Raw genomic sequence first — 21,342 nt, 5'->3', positions numbered from 1 at the left:
AATAATAAAGATATAATGGGGAGTTTTGTTTGAGTGTAAAAACTCTTCAGTATACATTATTTTTGTCTTTTCATTACACAGTCTTACTAATAATTTGTAAAATCATAATGGAGATTCTTGTTAACATTTTTGCTGGACGTAAAACAGTCACTGACACCATGAAGAGAACATTTATTAAGACACTTTGATAATAATAAACCTGAAAACAGCTGATTGGATGAAGAGGTCTTTATTATCTGGAAACACTGAAATAATATTGAAACAGTGCAACAAGCTAGTAAATCTTGCTGTTGAAAGATGTGAAATAAAAGAGAGAGACAGTTCCAGAGTGCAGAGTGAGAGCAGGAGCAGAGGAAAACCAGTAGCAGAGTCCCAGTGAGTCAGGTCAGGACTGGGAACACTGGTCTCTCCTCAGTGTCTCTGAGAGCGGAGTCTGGGAGCCCTGGGTGGCCTCACAGGTCACAGAGCCCACCTTCCTCCACTGGTCTGCAGAGAGCCTCAGGGTGCTGCTCCAGCTGTAGTGGCCGTCCTTCTGCAGCACCCCGGGGCTCCTGCTCTCCTCCCAGCTGCTGCTGCTGCTGCTGCTGCTGCTGCCGCTGCTGCCGTCCACCTTCCAGGCCAGACTCCAGTCTGAGGGGAAGCCCTTGTTGGCCAGGCACATGAGCGTGGCCTTCCCCTGCTGCAGCTCCTCGCTGGAGGGGGGCAGCACCGTCAGGGTGGGACGGGCATCACCTAGGAGAAGAACCAATCGGCTTAGAGGACGGGGACCACACAGCTGGTTTCTGCTCCACCAGTCACTCACTCACACATTGTTTCACTTCCTTTAAGAAACCTCTCATGCATATCAGCACAGAAAGAGTCCTCATATGAGCAGAAAGATATCAAACTGCACTGGAAATAAAACAACCAGGTTTTAAATTTGGAAATAAAAAAAACATATTTACTGTTAAAACTCTCAAAAGGGCAGAAGTTAATGAGATCCACTGTTAAAGGACATTATCAGCCCAAAATAAGAGACGACCACAGGTAACCTGTTCCTCAGACAGATTTAAAAACAGCGTCAGAGAACTGTCAACATTATTTCAAACTGAGGTTAAAAGACAATTTGAGCCATTTTAGAAGATCAGAGATTTGGAAACATTTTTATCTTCATTCACACTATTCAAAATAATTTTAACTCAACTTCTAAACAGTTTAAAATGCAGAATTAAAGGCTGAATCATTTTTAAAGTACGAGTGTTGTTCTTTAATCTTTGCTGCAGTTCAAGCTGTTCACATTTCACAAATTAAATGGAACGTTTAAAGAGAAGTTCAGTAAAGCTGCTTTGAGTTCAGCTTCATGGTTAAACAGGAGAAACGAACAATAAGATTGAGTCTTTAAAGTGATTTAGATCAGTCCAGAGGAAATTTATATCTACTACAAATGTTCAGACACAGAAATTAAAACCTTCGCTGATGATACGATATTTAATATTTGTGCAGAAACTTACTTCCAAACTCCAGTCTGGTTCCTCCACCAAAAGTCCACCACAGTGATACAAACTGATTGAGTCGTCGTACAAAAACCTCTCACTGTAGAGAGACACGGCTCTCTGACTTTGAACACAACAAACTCAACAAAAACACTTGCTGTTTTTAAAAGAATGAACTATTTCATGTTATATTTATCAAACAGTGACACAGTTGTTCAGAATGAATCCCATTTTTACGTATATATTGTTCCATTGGTGTGAAAGTCAAATTGATCCCTCTAGAATGAAATGAAAGCAGACAGAAGATGTTGTAAAAGAAAATCTTTCTGCAGTCATCAAAGCAAATGTCCATAAAAATGATCACTGACACATTCCTAATCAATCCTCTGGTAAACGTATTGATCCATTGAGAAGCAGCATCATCAGAGTAATCCAAGTCCCTGTTGGAGTCAGTCAGAGCATTTCCATAGAGAGCCACTTTGCATCAGCAGCACCATGCTCCAGTGCTCTGGGAGACTTTATAGTCCTGAGAGTTGAACACTGGATGACTGACAGCTGTCCTTCATGACAACAGAAGCCACAGAAATCCTCCTCATCAAAAACATGACTTTGGTCTCCGTCCTCATCTGGACTCTCCTCTGCTGCTGCTTCACAGATAAAGTCCAGAGAATCAAACTCCTCTCCTCTATGAACATCCGTCCCTCTGAAATGAAGCCCACAAAACCATGACGCTGCTTTATGTGTTTGTCTCTGTATCCTCAGAGTCCAGAGGCCAGATCACAGTGACTCAGCCTGGAGCAGTGAGCTCTGCTCTGGGAGCCTCCGTCTCCATCAGCTGTAGGGTCAGTCCACAGGTTCGGAGCTGTAGCAGTGCTTACTGTTTACACTGGTACCAACAGAGAGAAGGAGAAACTCCTAAACTACTCATTCGCAACACCAACGAGAGAATGTCAGGGATTCCAGGTCGTTTTTCAGGCAGTGGATCTGGGACTGATTTCACTCTGACCATCAGTGGGGTTCAAGCTGAAGATGCAGCAGTTTACTACTGTCAGAGTACACACTATATCAGTCAGTGGTTGTTCACACAGTGAAGAAGCATCGTACAAAAACCTCCCTCAGTCAGACTGAACAGAAACTGAACTGACTGCTGCAGCTGGAAGCTACTGCAGAGACTGATACAGTTCACTGAGGACACACACACACACACACACACACACACACACACACACACACACACACACTAAACGTTAATATCCAACATGTCAGCTTCATTGATGTCGACCAACAAACCACAGCTGAGTGAAAACAGCAAGCAGAGGATCAAACTCAGATGATGTCTCTTACTTTTCATTTCAGTGTATTAATTAATTTGGTTTTAATCACTTTTATCCAACACTGTCCACTCACCAAATATACATTTTTCAAAAGGTGGTTCCACTGTGCTCCAGCAAACATCACCCTGACCTCCATCAGACACAGTATACAAAGCTGAGACAGGAGACAGAGATCGACATCATGGAGCTGGAAGAAAATTACAAATTCACAGAACTGAAAACATAAAATATGAGCATATGTTGATCAATGTGGTTGCACCATGAGTCCAAAAACTAGATAAGTTCTTTGTAGGGGTGTGATTTACATGTATTCATGTAGATGACGTTTTCATCCAAAGCAACTTACTATTGCTATAAATGTCAGAGGTCACATACCTCTGGAGCAACGAGGGGTTAAGTTCCTTGTTCAGGGACACATTGGTGTGTTTTCGATGATGCATGAGGCGGTTTGAAGCACAACTTGAGGGATCTTCAGAAGAAGTTTCAAAAGCTGTCTGACCAAACAATGCTGAATGTTTTGGGGATGGAATGCACCATGTGAAGTGAGGTTTGGACAGTGGACATCATGCGGTGCATGAGGTCAGTGAACCGCTTGACATTTAGCACAGAGATTTCAAGTTGTTCTAAATATAATAAATTCTGTTTTGTCTTTCATTAACAGCGTGGAATTTGTCACATTCAGTAATGATTCTGATGAAAAAATAAGCACATTTTTATCAACAGAAATCATTTGGTGAAAAATGTACGACTGTGTATTATCTGCATTATGTGTATCATCTGTGTTTTCCAAAGTACCACAACTTTGAGTTTTAATTGGAACAAATAACTTCAGAAACCATCAGTTCTGTTTCACATGTTCACAATTAAAAGATGAAGTTGTTAACTTCCTCTTGACTGTTTTGCTCCCAAAATGAACTAAAGGGGCAGTATATAGTTTTCAGCGGTGCAGGTTTTAGATTGCGACCGTGTGCGCTCGTGCTTGAACTCATGAGCGAGCAGAATCTGGCACATCGGGAGACAGCATCACACAACATGCTGAAACGCACATAAACTCCCACTCCACATTTGCTTTGTACAGTTCCATCATTTGTTGGAGTCTCAAATCAACACTTTGACATAATACCGGTTGTACACAGGATAGTAAGATGGGTCACGTTAGCTGGTGATGTGGAAAGCCATGAAACTACAGTATTTAGCAAAGGATAACATTAGCAACTGGTCAGTGTTAGCCGGCGAGCTAATGTTATATAACATGAGCCAACTAAAGCACAAAATCACAATTTATTTAATGTGCCTTGCTGTAATATTAGTTTACCTGTCCAACAGGAAGAAAGCCAAGTCTGGGTCAGTTTTGTTGGTTCCAAAACAAGGTGGATGTCTGAAGCCTCTCTGATGTCGACTGCCCTTTCAACGCTTTCTGTGACTTTTATTCTTGTTTTTTATCCTGACTTGGAGTTTGTTTTGTCGTCTGTGTTGTGCTGGGACCTGGTTGTGTTTTTGTTTTAGGGAACTTCATGTCAGTAGCTGCAGTGTCGTAGCGCTGGGTCAGTAGACAAGGCAAGAGTGCATCAAAGCAAGGGATTTCTGTAAAATCCAACCCTGAGTCTTCCTCCAGATTTCCTCCATATAGGAACTGGCATACTGGCCTTCAGAGGTCACAATAAAACCCAGTAAGTGGATCGTTTGTGTGTGAGGTTACAACATCTTCACCCACAGGCAATAAAAAAGTGATTTGTTAATTTTTTTAAAACTACGTATAGCCCCTTTAAATCCAACTGAAACCTATTGTGCAGGACATCAACTTCAGCAGTAAAGGAGCATTTTCAAAAATGGAAGAATTATAACTAGCTACTATAACTATAACATGTCTGTGAAGGTTCTCAGTCATCCAGGTCATAGTTATCCAAAGAAGGTTAAAGTCAAGGCAACTGGACTTGGTTGAAGATAATGGAAGATGTTTTGTCTCTCATCCAAGAGACTTCTTCAGTTCTGACTGATCGGTAGGGAAACTCAGCTATTTAACCTCTGTGGGGTCGTTAGCTAGGATCATCGATACCGCTGGTTCATTTGTGCTCCTGGCAGTGGTAACAACATCATTGGTATCTTCACCTGAGGCCAATAGGTTACGCTTGTTCAGTTTCCTGGGAAGTGATGAAAGGACAGCATTGTATGTGGGGGATAAGTGGTGGCGTAGACCCCCTCCTCTGTTCAGCGACAGCTTCTCAACCCTGGTGTAGATGCTTCCTTGACACCTCTTTCAAACCATCCATCCTCTCTGTCTAAAATGTGCACCTGGTGGTCCTCAAACGAGTGTCCTCTGTCCTTCAGATGTAAGTAGACTGCAGAGTCTTGACCTGAGGAGTTGGCCCTTCTGTGTTGAGCCATGCGTTTGTGTAGTGGTTGTTTAGTCTCCCCAATGAACAGTTCTGTGCATTTCACTTTGTGTTGAAAAGTGGGGGGACACAAGTGCTCAAATTTGGGGCATGATGATACATTTTGGGTCATGAGACATGATGATGCACAACAACAAGACGAGAAGATTTTTAACACCATTTTGAAGAAATCTGAAATATATGAGTGGGGGTCTGGGGGTCTTCCCCCCCAAAATTGAAGCATTAAACACTTAATTTCCTGCATTCTGGAGACATTTTCTGCTCCAATTTATGGTGGAAATGTCTTTATTTATTCAAAGGGAAACAAAAAAATTCAGCTGAAGGGACAATTCATGAATATAAAATAGAATACAGAATACTGTATAAGGCATTTTTTATAACTTAAGTTACTTTTTTTGAACAGTGCACATTTGTTTCTTCTATATTTAAATTTCATTGCATGTTTTCTTAATGCAAATAAACCTTTCTCAAAACATTTTCATTTGTTAGGTAACATTTTTTGGTACAACCTATTTTTCAGAACATTTTTAACAAATGCTTTCAAAAAGTGGGTTGGACAAAATCAGCAATTTCAAAATGCGGTGGGGAGGCTTGACAGCCATCTGAATGCACAGCAGCATGTGTCAAATGCAACAGCCAGTGCCACTGCAGAGGTCCAGAGGTGAAGTATTTTACAGTGTGCTTTCTTTTGTGGTGTATAACATATGTGCATTTGACGCGTGTCAAGCGGATTTCTTCTCAACACGTCATCGCAGCATTATTGTTCGGACACCACATTTTATTGTAGCTTAGACTGCCTGGTTTGCTGTTATAGCAGATAATGATAATTTAAGGAAACTTTTTGAAACCTTATTTAGACATAGTGGCAGGTAGCAACATGTAGGCTACAGTTCTTGCAGCACTTACAATCAGAAAAAAAGCCTATAAATCTTCACGAGGCTTTGTCACTAGCCCTGGCTGTGCTGTTGCCCACCTCTCTTATGCCTTCAAGAATGGGCGTCATCACACCCTGATTTGCCAAGAAGAGAATCACCAAGCTGCTCTCAATCATTGTTAAGGAGTCAGTTCCCACACCCTGTGCAACAGGTGATCTCAATGATCCCAGAAGACCCAATGTCAACTCAAAGGAATGTTGACATTGAGCCAAAATGTATTGGAAACAGGGGATTTAAATTAGTGATGGGCAAAGCGAGGCTTTGTGAAACATTGAAACGTTTGAAGCAATTGTGCCGGAATTGTGTCGAGGCTTCGAAATCTTCGACTCCCGTCTCCACGGTGACACCTACTGGTCACTTTTGATATCGACACATCTTGGTCGGGGTTTCATTGAAACAATGACTGACCCGCGTTTACTATTCTAAATGTCTTATCAATACATGACCAACAGGATTTCGGAGAAATCACCATACAACAAAGAAACGCTTTCAGATTGTCAGAGACAGCAGATGGGGATTGCAATAAAAGTGTGTTTAAATAGGCTAAAACACATCTGTGTGTTGTTTCGTAAGTAATCACTCATTTAGCACACCAAAGGCATGTGTATTAACCACTACCCCATAGAGACAACTTGTTCGTGTTCAGAATCGGAATACTTTATTGATCTACCACGGTGAAGTCTTTGTTGCAGATACTCGCAAGGCATAAAAGGAATAAAAATACTAGGTAGAATTTAGTGATTAGAGAATATAATATAGTATACAAATCTAAGAATATAGCCTAATAATAAATGACAATAAATGTGAATATCTACGGTATTATACAGTAGCTTATTAATAAAGGTGGAATGATAATTAGCAGAAAAGATATTGGCCCTAGTGTAATAATAATTAATAATAATAATGAGTGCTGGCAGTGATGAGGTGTAATGGATTAAAAATCCGTAACTGAGTAAAGTTGAAGTTGTTTTAAGAAAAGTGGAACAATGTCTCATATTTGTTATATGTCAAGAATAGTATTCAGAAATATTCAGTTGTTTTGGGGCTGAGTCGGGTTTTTCCCCAGCCTTGGAAAAATTTGGTCACATGGAACATTTGTTGCTGGCAAAGATAAATATTTTTTTGCCATCATAGGCCTACAGGTGCGGATATACTACAGCACGCTCCAATAAATCAAATGATTGTGTGTCCTTGGAACAAATCTGTCAAATGAGTTAGAGGCTGATGTGCGGTTTGTTCCAAACACTGCGAATCAAGTGTAGAAACGGCAGGTGTGCCACCTGTCGAAACAGGGGTGAGACGCTCTGAAGCCTCGCTTCACTGCGGTCACGTGACATTGACGTTTTGAACCATGGTTTGGAGCAGTGTTGCGAAACGTCTGTGCTTCGGGATCTCGACACAGCCTAATTTAAATACCACCAAATACGTAAGAAGAGACTGCTTGTTACGACCCTACGGGTCATGTTTGGGTTGGGTTGTGTTCTCTCTCTCTCTCTCTCTCTCTCTCTCTCTCTCTCTCTCTCTCTCTCTCTCTCTCTCTCTCTCTCTCTCTCTCTCTCTCTCTCTCTCTCTCTCTCTCTCTCTCTCTCTCTCTCTCTCTCTCTCTCTCTCTCTCTCTCAGGTAGTGCCCCCCCCATGCCTCGGCTGCATGAGTGAGTGGCAGCAGGTGTGCCTGATCACATGATGTTTTTTCACAGCACTCGGTCTGTTTCCCTTTCTACCTGTTGCGACCACACTGCAGACCAACACCCGTGAACAGACCACTGCCAGCCCGTCAACCCAGCGGACAGAGGCAGCCCATTCAACCAGTGGGTTGAACACCGGCTTAGATCTTCTGTGAGTCCAGAACAGTGTCTGGTCACCTCCTCAGTGGAGAGCAGGAAAGGTTAACAACTGCTACATCCTATCTACCTGTACCCCTTACCTGCAACATTTCTTTTACATTGATTTAAATCTGTTCTGACTTGCTAACCTGCCAGGAAGCCGTTTCATCTTCACTTCGATCTATAAATTACTGTGCTTGTGTGCCTTGATTGTCTAACTTTGAATTGTCGTCACTCTGCTGCATGAATTCAACCCAAAGACAGTTTGAGGTCAATTTGAAACCTTTACAATGAAAAGACATCTCTTTTTTAAAACAAAGTTAAACTAACAGAAGCGTACATTTGAAAAATTTCAAATTTGTTTTTTTCATGTCACAAATATAGCCTGTTTGTGAGGCAGCTGTCCCAGCAGTGAGGAGGAAACAGCATGATATGTTGAGGACAGCTACAGTTCACTGACTCTGTGTGTTTGCATATCTGTCCTGCCTCTCTGCTCCCAGCCGTTAAGAGGCCAGTGTTGATCAGTGGCTGTCCAGGCCTTTCAGAGCCACTGACACGCCGGCAGCACAATGATGATGTCACTGATTCTACTGCTGGCCACCCTGGGGCTCCTTGTTCAGGGTGAGACTCTCTTCTGAAAACTTTGCTTCAGGATGCAACCAGCTTCACCACAATGATGTTCTGCTGTGATGGAGAAACACTGAAACAAGCAGCATTTACCTTCTTCCATCTGTTCTCCATCTTAAAGAAATGAGACTCTTCTGTTTGGATGCTGATCATCTTTCTCCAAGCTGGATTTGTCTCAATAACCCTTCTCCTCTTTTTCATCTTTTCCAGGTTCATCAGGACAAATCACGGTGACTCAGTCTCCTGGATCTCAGTCTGCTGTTCCAGGACAGGCTGTCTCTCTCAAATGTAAAACCAGTACAAGTGTTACTAGTTATGGGTCTAGCTGGCTCCACTGGTACCTTCAGAAACCTGGAGAAGCTCCTAAACTCCTGATTTATTATGCTACAACCCGTCAGTCTGGAGTTCCAGATCGTTTTAGTGGAAGTGGATCTGGGACTGACTTCACTCTGACCATCAGTGGAGTTCAGGCTGAAGATTCAGGAGTTTACTACTGTCAGCAGAGTAACAGCAGACCGTTCACACAGTGATACAACGTCGTACAAAAACCTCCCTCAGCTGGAGAGGAACTGATCTGACTCAACAGCTGCACTGAAACTAAAACAGAGGTTTATAAAAAACATTTAGACAATAACAACAACACTTTAAACATTTCAACACTAAATATTCTGTATTTAAGCCAAACATTTATAATCTAATTGAACTATTCTTCTGAAATTCACAGAGTATCATAACACTAAAATTGTAAATTTTTATGATTTTATATCTTACGATTTTTCATAGGAACTTCAACATACTTAACGAAATATCATCTCAATAAAATCTAATTTCATTCATCTAGTCAAAATGACCAATCATGTCTATAACAACATGTATAAATAACTTAATTTGTGTTTTTTATTCCAGCAAACACATTTATTTCATAATGGAACCAAAAGGTTCATGGAGTAAATAAATCAGCAACATTTGAATTATTTCCTTTTATCATCTTTAGTTTTATTCAAATGAAAAGGTTCTTTGGATAAACAAACAATTACAAGATTAAAGTTATTACCATTAAGACAGTTTTACCAGGGATTTTGTTCCAAAAAGGTTTATTATTACAGAAAAATCTGTAACGACAGCAGGAAAGGTTTTACAGTCATGAATGAATTCAAATTGATTGTGAAAAAATATGGAATTCTACGACCATCACTGGTTTGTACTAATCAAAATATAATGAGGAGTTATGTCTGACTTTAAAATCTCTCAATATACTGTAACTTTAGAAATATATTGATGTTAAACTGTTGTTCTCTGGATGTAACACAGTCACTGACACCATCAAGAGAACATTTATTAAGACACTTTGATGATAATAAACATGAAAACAGCTGATTGGATGAAAAGGTCTTTATTATCTGGAAACACTGAAATAATATTGAAACAGTGCAACAAGCTAGTAAATCTTGCTGTTGAAAGATGTCAAATAAAAGAGAGAGACAGTTCCAGAGTGCAGAGTGAGAGCAGGAGCAGAGGAAAACCAGTAGCAGAGTCCCAGTGAGTCAGGTCAGGACTGGGAACACTGGTCTCTCCTCAGTGTCTCTGAGAGCGGAGTCTGGGAGCCCTGGGTGGCCTCACAGGTCACAGAGCCCACCTTCCTCCACTGGTCTGCAGAGAGCCTCAGGGTGCTGCTCCAGCTGTAGTGGCCGTCCTTCTGCAGCACCCCGGGGCTCCTGCTCTCCTCCCAGCTGCTGCTGCTGCTGCTGCCGTCCACCTTCCAGGCCAGACTCCAGTCTGAGGGGAAGCCCTTGTTGGCCAGGCACATGAGCGTGGCCTTCCCCTGCTGCAGCTCCTCGCTGGAGGGGGGCAGCACCGTCAGGGTGGGACGGGCATCACCTAGGAGAAGAACCAATCGGCTTAGAGGACGGGGACCACACAGCTGGTTTCTGCTCCACCAGTCACTCACTCACACATTGTTTCACTTCCTTTAAGAAACCTCTCATGCATATCAGCACAGAAAGAGTCCTCATATGAGCTGAAAGATATCAAACTGCACTGGAAATAAAACAACCAGGTTTTAAATTTAGAAATAAAAAAAACATATTTACTGTCAAAACTCTCAAAAGGGCAAAAGTTACTGAGATCCACTGTTAAAGGACATTATCAGCCCAAAATACCTGACGACCACAGGTAACCTGTTCCTCAGACAGATTTAAAAACAGCATCAGAGAACTGTCAACATTATTTCAAACTGAGGTTAAAAGACAATTTGAGCCATTTTAGAAGATCAGAGATTTGGAAACATTTTTATCTTCATTCACACTATTCAAAATAATTTTAACTCAACTTCTAAACAGTTTAAAATGCAGAATTAAAGTACGAGTGTTGTTCTTTAATCTTTGCTGCAGTTCAAGCTGTTCACATTTCACAAATTAAATGGAACGTTTAAAGAGAAGTTCAGTAAAGCTGCTTTGAGTTCAGCTTCATGGTTAAACAGGAGAAACGAACAATAAGATTGAGTCTTTAAAGTGATTTAGATCAGTCCAGAGGAAATTTATATCTACTACAAATGTTCAGACACAGAAATTAAAACCTTCGCTGATGATACGATATTTAATATTTGTGCAGAAACTTACTTCCAAACTCCAGTCTGGTTCCTCCACCAAAAGTCCACCACAGTGATACAAACTGATTGAGTCGTCGTACAAAAACCTCTCACTGTAGAGAGACACGGCTCTCTGACTTTGAACACAACAAACTCAACAAAAACACTTCCTGTTTTTAAAAGAATGGACTATTTCATGTTATGTTTATCAAACAGTGACACAGTTGTTCAGAATGAATCCCATTTTTACATATATATTGTTCCATTGGTGTGAAAGTCAAATTGATCCCTCTAGAATGAAATGAAAGCAGACAGAAGATGTTGTAAAAGAAAATCTTTCTGCAGTCATCAAAGCAAATGTCCATAAAAATGATCACTGACACATTCCTAATCAATCCTCTGGTAAACGTATTGATCCATTGAGAAGCAGCATCATCAGAGTAATCCAAGTCCCTGTTGGAGTCAGTCAGAGCATTTCCATAGAGAGCCACTTTGCATCAGCAGCACCATGCTCCAGTGCTCTGGGAGACTTTATAGTCCTGAGAGTTGAACACTGGATGACTGACAGCTGTCCTTCATGACAACAGAAGCCACAGAAATCCTCCTCATCAAAAACATGACTTTGGTCTCCGTCCTCATCTGGACTCTCCTCTGCTGCTGCTTCACAGGTAAAGTCCAGAGAATCAAACTCCTCTCCTCTATGAACATCCGTCCCTCTGAAATGAAGCCCACAAAACCATGACGCTGCTTTATGTGTTTGTCTCTGTATCCTCAGAGTCCAGAGGCCAGATCACAGTGACTCAGCCTGGAGCAGTGAGCTCTGCTCTGGGAGCCTCCGTCTCCATCAGCTGTAGGGTCAGTCAGGAGGTTTGGAGCTGTAGCAGTGCTTACTGTTTAGCCTGGTACCAACAGAAAGATGGAGAAACTCCTAAACTACTCATTCGCTACACCAATGAGAGAATGTCAGGGATTTCAGATCGTTTTTCTGGCAGTGGATCGAAGACTGACTTCACTCTGACCATCAGTGGAGTTCAGGCTGAAGATTCAGCAGTTTACTTCTGTCAGGGTATCAACACTGTCAACAGTCAGTACGTGTTCACACAGTGAAAAAGCGTCGTACAAAAACCTCCCTCAGTCAGACTGAACAGAAACTGAACTGACTGCTGCAGCTGGAAGCTACTGCAGAGACTGATACAGTTCACTGAGGACACACACACACACACACACACACACACACACACACACACACACACAGATGATTTGTGATGCTCATTGCGTCTCCAGCAGTTTTCCTCCTGAAGTTCAAACAGTCCTCCTCAACAAGCTGAAAGTTTCCTCAGATGAAGAGAACAGTTCCAGTGAAGAAGCCCAGTCAGACCATTAAAACCACAACAGCAGCAGAGTCAGCTCCACTGATGTAGAGACACAAACCAAATTCACAATATATCAAACATCAACGTCCACACATCACACTGAAATCTCAGGACACTGAAGCTCCATATCTGCAATGCAACAAATGTTTTCTGTGGCAGAAACACTGACACTCAGAAACATAATGGATTCTGGGCCACAGTTCATACAGTACATGTCACTGAACAACCTGCGACTGTCTAAAGGCAGAATAACATTTAGGATTGGACACATACAGTAGAGGTCAGACAGGTCCAGTCTGCATCTGACCTGTGGTAAACCTACCTGAACCTGACATTCATAACTTACTATCCAAAAAACAGAGATTGGATCAGAAGGGGTCCTGAGCTCAACCAGTCCCGGTATGGATAAAACCTAATAGAGAGAGATTACACCTTCATGGCAGCAGCATGATGAGCTAACAATTAACAAGCAGCTGTGGTCAAAAACAGCAGCAATAATTCAGTGTAATTATGATAAAGTGCTATAACCCAATAAAGAGAAACTATCATCAAACATAATATTAAAAATCGTGTTTTCACCCCGTGGACCAACAGATAGACTAAAGGTAATGTATTTCGAAGCACTTTAATCCGAATCAGTTTCATTCTCTTCACACTGAGTCTCGATTCATGCAGATCCACTCAGGTATTAAACTCACAGACCTGAAATATTTGGCAGTAAAACAAGACCCTGCCTGACCTGAGAAGACCAGATTAGTATGTAAGTGGAACCCAGGATGACTTGGGCTCTGGGTCAGGTCTCAGTTCTTCAAGATCTGTGAAGCTCAATGATCAATGAAGACCTCTATCATACAGCATATCAAGATCGTCAGCATTCGTCTTCCTATTTAGTGTCTGAGAGTTTAAGGCGCTCCAACAATCAGAACTTACTGAGGTACTGGTCCAGCTCTCTGGCAGAAGAGTCAGATCCTCAGGTCTAGAGGTATTTACCCTATTAGGTATAACTGGAGACTGTTTAAGCTGGTTGTGAGAAGATTCAACTAGCTTCTAACTTTCTTCATCAGGATGCCTACACTGCTTACTCTGAAATAGCACCTGACTGAACAGCCCTAGAGCCAGATACCACAACATGGCAGCTCTCCTCTCATTGGTCAGTACACTTGGTATGGTTGCTATAACAATATTTAGTGGCCAGGAAAATAGGCCACAAGGATTTGTTCATTTATTTGGCTAGAACAACTAAGAACCTTTAAAGACGTTAAACACACTATACCTAGTAAATTCTTTCCTTGGTAAAGAAACAATCTAGGTGTCTACAACTTTTTTAATTAAGCAAGAAAAATGCACTCATAATGATTAAAACTGATTTAGGCTATTCTATTGTTCAATATCAATATCATCATAACATTAGTTAATCACATAATGTTTTACTTCAAAGTCGTCTTTCCTAGGTAATCTTTTTACATGTAAGTTCTGTGTCTCTAGATGGAAAGCACTTTACCCTTCCCTTTACTCACTCACTGTTGTTACCAAAGAGAAAAAGGCTCCAACTGTTTTGCAAGCTGATAAAAAGTCCCATTTCCCTTCATGGTGGTTTATGCATGTAGAGGAATCTCAACTTTCTCAGTCTCATCTCTGTTCAGCTGCTGGAATTTGTGATAAATATGTATAATTAACACAGAAATGTACATGTTTATTGACCAGGCAGAGGTAATTTTGTGATAAAAAAAATGCACAGGTGTTTATCATCTACATACATATACAAATGATATGGGGTGGTGATGGAACAGTGGATAAGACACATGCCTTTGGTGTGAGAGACCCAGGTTCCCCACTGTGACACATCCACCAGTGTGTCCCTGAGCAAGACACTTAGTGTTAGTTGCTCCAGAGGTGTGCGACCTCTGACCCATATAGCAATTGTAACTCGCTTTGGATAAAAGCGTCAGCTAAATGAAGTGTAATGTAAATGAATTCCATGTCTCCTGCTATAAAGCAAATGCAGCATGTAAAGTCAGCAGAGATTGAGTCTTGTGGGACACCGAGTTTATAACTGGCTGTTGCTGATGAATGTGACCAAGTGAGACAACATCACGTCTGCCTGACAGATAAGGACTGAATCAGTTTAGCACTGTGACACAGAGGGTAACATATCTCTGCAGTCTATGTAGAGGTTCACTGTAATTTACACAACAGTTTCCATCTGTGCTATCTTCACAGCTGCTGGAGGTGGTCATGCATATGAATCCCTGCTGTCCCTTAGACAATATTCTGTCAAGTCAAGTAAGTTCTCAAGACTCAAGTCTTATTCAGGTGATAATTAGCAGTTCCTTAACCAAGGGTGTTGTTCCCTCCAGTTTTAAACATGCAATTCTGCAACCCCTTTTATGGAACCCTACCCTTGACTCCAGTGACAAAAACTACAGGCTCTCTCCAAGCTTCCATTTATTCGTCCTCGTACTTGAACACATTAAACATCATTGACAAATTCCAAACTGGTTTTTAGAGAACATCATACTACTGACTCTGCCCTGTTAAGATACATAATGACATCCTTCTCACAGTGTTGGTTTACCCCTTACCTGAGAGAAATAATTCTCACTGCTATGAAATGCGGCATCCCTCAAGGCTCAGTTTTAGGCCCTCTTATTCTGGCTATACATGTTATGAGTCTACAGTTCTCCTCCCCGACCCCTTGTGTTTATGTTCTCTTCCCTCCCTGTGTCTCCTGTTAGTCTGTCTATCTCTCTGTGTTGTCTGGGCGTGGCTTCTCACTCTGTGCCTGGCGCTCCACCTGCACACCTGATCCACATTCCACTAATCAAGACTCTACAGTATATCAACCCCGTTCTTCACCTCACTCGTTGCCAGATCGTCAGCTTACCTCAGTGGTATTTGCGCTGCGGCCAACTAGTCTTGTGTTATATATTCTATTGGTTGTTTCTTGTGAGATCACTTACTTTGTCTCCCTGTGCTCAGGATCGCTGACTGCCTGGAAATTCTGCCACTGCCTCACTCAGCTCACGGCCTGCCTGGAAGTTCACTCGCTGGTCTCCATTCCCTGGTCTGCCCTCTACTCTGCAGTCACCCGACTTTTCAATAAACTTTAAATTCCTGGATTTTAACCGGTCCCGAGTCTGCTTTTGAGTCCATTTGCCTAGTCTGCCATAACAATACATGCTTCCCCTTGGCACTAGCTTTCAGAAGTACAATGATTTTTATCACTGTTATGCTGCAGTTTTACATACCAGATGCGCAATTTTTTTTAAGCCCTCAATAGTTTAGCTCCACAATACATTATTGTCGGTGTTGGCCGAGTGCAGAGGCAGGTTAGGACCCAAACGCAAGACCCAAACAAGCAGGATGCAGTTCTTGTGTTTACTGACGATATGCTAAGTACATATTCTGTGCCTAGGTCACTTAGTCCTGCCCCACCATGGAGATCTTCAAATCAAATTTAAAGATCTACCTTTTTTTTGGCATTTACCTGATTCTGGCCCACATTTTCAGGCCCATATTGAATTATTTTAATCGTTCACTTGCACCATTTCAATCTGACGTTGTTCTTATTTATTTCCTTTTATAGTTTCTTTGATTTTGATTTTAACCATATACTTGTAATTTTGTGCAGTGAGTACCTGTAAAGCACTTTAGGTGAGCTCCTGTTTTTTTACATGTGCAATATAAATAAAGTGACTTGACTTGATTAATGGCAGCACTTGAAGTCTAATGTCATAAAATCCATGAATAATCTCAGGATTTCTACAAGATTTAAAGTGTTTGGTCTCATGTTTTTCTAATTCTGTTTTCATGCTGCCCTCTTACCCAGATCTCTCTTATAAAAAATAGTATTATCATTATAAGTCTTTGTAAATTTGTTATTAAATAATGAACAAAATAATTTCCTTGTTTAAAAAGATTACTTGTCAGTTACTGTATAGCATACTGTGTTTGGGTTAATCTGCATGAGGATGTTTTAAGCAGGCTGCTGTCCCAGCAGTGAGGAGGAAACAGCATGATATGTTGAGGACAGCTACAGTTCACTGACTCTGTGTGTTTGCATATCTGTCCTGCCTCTCTGCTCCCAGCCGTTAAGAGGCCAGTGTTGATCAGTGGCTGTCCAGGCCTTTCAGAGCCACTGACACGCCGGCAGCACAATGATGATGTCACTGATTCTACTGCTGGCCACCCTGGGGCTCCTTGTTCAGGGTGAGACTCTCTTCTGAAAACTTTGCTTCAGGATGCAACCAGCTTCACCACAATGATGTTCTGCTGTGATGGAGAAACACTGAAACAAGCAGCATTTGGATTTGTCTCAATAACCCTTCTCCTCTTTTTCATCTTTTCCAGGTTCATCAGGACAAACCATCCTGACTCAGTCTCCTGGATCTCAGTCTGTTGTTCCAGGACAGGCTGTCTCTCTCAAATGTAAAACCAGTGCAAGTGTTACTATTCTTGTTTATAGCTCCCTCCACTGGTACCTTCAGAAACCTGGAGAAGCTCCTAAACTCCTGATTTATTATGCTACAACCCGTCAGTCTGGAGTTCCAGATCGTTTTAGTGGAAGAGGATCTGGGACTGACTTCACTCTGACCATCAGTGGAGTTCAGGCTGAAGATTCAGGAGTTTACTACTGTCAGCAGGGTGACAGCTTCCCATCCACACAGTGATACAACGTCGTACAAAAACCTCCCTCAGCTGGAGAGGAACTGATCTGACTCAACAGCTGCACTGAAACTAAAACAGAGGTTTATAAAAATGCTCATTTAGCCAATAATTATTCACATTAATGATTGCAACACTAAATCTTCTTTAATATATATATTCTAGAAGTTATACTTCTAATATGTTTATTAAAACAGATTTTGAACCATTCTTCTGAACATTAAAGCTAACCTCTGTTGAATTATGATGTGTGTGATATTCATGAAAACTGAAGGACACACAGATTGTAAATATTATTTATTATTTTATATCTTACCATTTTTTCATTGAATCTCAGATATACTATAAATTCATTTGTTTATGTATAAAGCATATCATCAGCATTCTAATTGTTTGCTTTCGTTTAATTTGTCTTTGTGGTTCATCAGCAGAAGCAGTTTGTAAATAGTTCCTGGTTAGAACAGCAGATTACACTCATTTCACTTCTCTCTATACTGATGATGTTGTGCTTTTTATTTCAGATTTAGAAACTATTTGACAAACGTGTAGTTTTATTATTTTATGACGTTTAACATTTCATTCATTACCATTAAGACATTTTACTATTTAAAGATATTTGAAAGCAGAAAAAACTTTTACAGTCCTGAAGGCATTCGTGTCGATAACAAGTTATGGCCTTATAAAAATCAATCAAGTCGATTTATAGCCATATATACTGTATTTTGAGAGTACATATAAATTTGTCACTAGTGTCTGATTAGTGAAAATCAGTGTTTGTTTTATTATAAGTCACTGTGGGAATATTACTGCATTTTGTGTCAGCTCAGTGACAAAAGTTTTTTTTAAGACACTTTGATAATAATAAACATGAAAACAGCTGATTGGATGAAAAGGTCTTTATTATCTGGAAACACTGAAATAATATTGAAACAGTGCAACAAGCTAGTAAATCTTGCTGTTGAAAGATGTCAAATAAAAGAGAGAGACAGTTCCAGAGTGCAGAGTGAGAGCAGGAGCAGAGGAAAACCAGTAGCAGAGTCCCAGTGAGTCAGGTCAGGACTGGGAACACTGGTCTCTCCTCAGTGTCTCTGAGAGCGGAGTCTGGGAGCCCTGGGTGGCCTCACAGGTCACAGAGCCCACCTTCCTCCACTGGTCTGCAGAGAGCCTCAGGGTGCTGCTCCAGCTGTAGTGGCCGTCCTTCTGCAGCACCCCGGGGCTCCTGCTCTCCTCCCAGCTGCTGCTGCTGCTGCTGCTGCCGTCCACCTTCCAGGCCAGACTCCAGTCTGAGGGGAAGCCCTTGTTGGCCAGGCACATGAGCGTGGCCTTCCCCTGCTGCAGCTCCTCGCTGGAGGGGGGCAGCACCGTCAGGGTGGGACGGACATCACCCACTGGAGGAGGAGACAGAGAGACAACATGAAGAAAGTTCATGCACAGAGAAAATAAACTCCACCCTGTTGGTTGCAGCAGAGGAGGCTGCTGGTTCTGTTGGTCTTCCTCAGACTGGATGAAACTGGTCTTCAGGGTTTCACTTCCCTCTCTCAGCTCAGTAACCATGGCAACAGACAGGCATCACTGCTGAACCATGAAGATAAAGTTTCAGGCGGGAAACTCTTTCTTTAGCTGAATTAACATCTTAAACTTCAGAGTTCAACAATTTAAGACTTTTATTTGTTCTTCAGATTTTTCAGCTCAAATCCAAACTCATCAGAGACGGTGTGTGTTTGCTGTCTTCATTTACGCAGACATCACTACTGAACCACAACAACAGACGGACTGAACTACTGAAAACAGTTTGAAGTGCTACAAATGCTTTTTCCAGATCAAACAAATATTCTACCAATACAGCATGTGATTAAACTAACTGCAGTGATATTATGATATTCATTGGTTATAGTGAGGATGTGACATGTTGTTAAATTCATCAGTCTGGGAGGAAGACTGAGTAAAACACATTCAATGTTTCCAGATAAAACACTCACTAAATAAATGCTTGATAGATTTCTTCAGCTGAAAATTGAAGATTTTTACATTTAAATCAATTCAGTATATTTTCTGTTTTTCCATCAGATTTTTTCTGAGGACAAAATTACGAATCAAAATATTTTCTTTAACAACTAACTGTAGTTTTTAAGAACAGTAAAACAATGAAAATATACAAACTGTGTAAATGAACATTTTAAGTGTAACTAAAGAGTTTCTTCATCAGACAGAATTTTATCTGTATCACAGTGAAGTAATGGTCACTGCAATAATATTAAATTTCAACTATCAACCAACATCTTTAACTAAAGCTTGATTTTATTCAATATAAAAAGAAAATGAAAAGAATCTGAGTTCATGTAGAAGTCAAAATTACTTACAGTTAACATCCAGTCTGGTTCCTCCACCAAAAGTCCACCACAGTGATACAAACTGATTGAGTCGTCGTACAAAAACCTCTCACTGTAGAGAGACACAGCTCTCTGACTTTGAACACAACAAACTCAACAAAAACACTTCCTGTTTTTAAAAGAATGAACTATTTCATGTTATATTTATCAAACAGTGACACAGTTGTTCAGAATGAATCCCATTTTTACGTATATATTGTTCCATTGGTGTGAAAGTCAAATTGATCCCTCTAGAATGAAATGAAAGCAGACAGAAGATGTTGTAAAAGAAAATCTTTCTGCAGTCATCAAAGCAAATGTCCATAAAAATGATCACTGACACATTCCTAATCAATCCTCTGGTAAACGTATTGATCCATTGAGAAGCAGCATCATCGGAGTAATCCAAGTCCCTGTTGGAGTCAGTCAGAGCATTTCCATAGAGAGCCACTTTGCATCAGCAGCACCATGCTCCAGTGCTCTGGGAGACTTTATAGTCCTGAGAGTTGAACACTGGATGACTGACAGCTGTCCTTCATGACAACAGAAGCCACAGAAATCCTCCTCATCAAAAACATGACTTTGGTCTCCGTCCTCATCTGGACTCTCCTCTGCTGCTGCTTCACAGGTAAAGTCCAGAGAATCAAACTCCTCTCCTCTATGAACATCCGTCCCTCTGAAATGAAGCCCACAAAACCATGACGCTGCTTTATGTGTTTGTCTCTGTATCCTCAGAGTCCAGAGGCCAGATCACAGTGACTCAGCCTGGAGCAGTGAGCTCTGCTCTGGGAGCCTCCGTCTCCATCAGCTGTAGGGTCAGTCAGGAGGTTTGGAGCTGTAGCAGTGCTTACTGTTTAGCCTGGTACCAACAGAAAAATGGAGAAACTACTAAACTACTCATTCGCTACACCAACGAGAGAATGTCAGGGATTCCAGGTCGTTTTACAGGCAGTGGATCAAAGGCTGACTTCACTCTGACCATCAGTGGAGTCCAGGCTGAAGATTCAGCAGTTTACTATTGTCAGGGTGCCAACACTGTCAGTGGTCAGGGTGTGTTCACACAGTGAAAAAGCGTCGTACAAAAACCTCCCTCAGTCAGACTGAACAGAAACTGAACTGACTGCTGCAGCTGGAAGCTACTGCAGAGACTGATACAGTTCACTGAGGACACACACACACACACACACACACACACACACAAACACACACACACACACACACCCCAAGATCTTTTGAGTTTAACAACAGCAATTTTTCAATTCATATCTGTGGTTAATTTGCAAAATGCTAACTCTAAAAGAAAGAGAAATTGCTGAGCTCAGTACAGCACCTACTTTAATGAAGCCTCAGTGACTCCATGGTCTAGGCACATTTCAAAAAGTCCAGGGGTCTCAGTTATAAAACTGTGTGTAGAATCTTCACTAAAAGTGTCCATACACCCAAAAGCCAAAAATGGCTACGCCAAAAAATATTCAGACTTATATAAATCACAATAAACTTGAAATGTGGCGCATGGGAGGGAGCTCCATGTCTGACCCTCCAAACGTCCATAGTTGCCTATAAATGGTCAGTGAAACTCATTAATATTAATACATGCTGACTGCAGGAAGAAAAGGAGGCAAATTCTGAATAAAGCTCCAAAATGAATGAATGACGTTCCTTTTGGTGAAGCTGAAGCATGTTGTTTGATGGGTAAAAAACAACAACAACAATTCACTTTCACACTAGGTTGTGCACAGGAGGAAAGGGCTCTCGTATTTGCTC

The 21,342-nt window shown here is 41.3% G+C and overlaps 7 gene segments (V, D, J or C); 4 read left to right on the top strand and 3 right to left on the bottom strand.

The window, feature by feature from the left end:
* Positions 1–213: 213 nt before the first annotated feature.
* On the bottom strand, positions 214–6,250 carry LOC119907700. The segment is given in 3 exon segments: positions 214–732; positions 1,491–1,542; positions 6,173–6,250. Coding segments are annotated over 3 exon segments (477 nt in total).
* A 2,273-nt stretch (positions 6,251–8,523) lies between these two features.
* On the top strand, positions 8,524–9,147 carry LOC119907560. The segment is given in 2 exon segments: positions 8,524–8,578; positions 8,795–9,147. Coding segments are annotated over 2 exon segments (372 nt in total).
* An 814-nt stretch (positions 9,148–9,961) lies between these two features.
* Positions 9,962–11,415, bottom strand: LOC119907699. The segment is given in 3 exon segments: positions 9,962–10,462; positions 11,203–11,254; positions 11,386–11,415. Coding segments are annotated over 3 exon segments (411 nt in total).
* Positions 11,416–11,783: 368 nt separating this feature from the next.
* LOC119907698 lies at positions 11,784–12,278 on the top strand. The segment is given in 2 exon segments: positions 11,784–11,839; positions 11,947–12,278. Coding segments are annotated over 2 exon segments (384 nt in total).
* Positions 12,279–16,698: 4,420 nt separating this feature from the next.
* Positions 16,699–17,303, top strand: LOC119907559. The segment is given in 2 exon segments: positions 16,699–16,753; positions 16,895–17,303. Coding segments are annotated over 2 exon segments (372 nt in total).
* A 787-nt stretch (positions 17,304–18,090) lies between these two features.
* On the bottom strand, positions 18,091–19,782 carry LOC119907697. The segment is given in 3 exon segments: positions 18,091–18,597; positions 19,570–19,621; positions 19,753–19,782. Coding segments are annotated over 3 exon segments (417 nt in total).
* Positions 19,783–20,150: 368 nt separating this feature from the next.
* LOC119907549 lies at positions 20,151–20,706 on the top strand. The segment is given in 2 exon segments: positions 20,151–20,206; positions 20,314–20,706. Coding segments are annotated over 2 exon segments (384 nt in total).
* The last annotated feature ends 636 nt before the right edge of the window (positions 20,707–21,342 follow it).

The sequence above is a fragment of the Micropterus salmoides genome, unplaced genomic scaffold (genome assembly GCF_014851395.1).
Source record: "Micropterus salmoides isolate LMB-PRFRI ecotype aquatic unplaced genomic scaffold, ASM1485139v1 Ms_hic_scaffold_17, whole genome shotgun sequence".
NCBI classification, from domain to species: Eukaryota; Metazoa; Chordata; class Actinopteri; order Centrarchiformes; family Centrarchidae; genus Micropterus; species Micropterus salmoides.
This window is presented reverse-complemented; position numbering and strand designations above follow the sequence as displayed.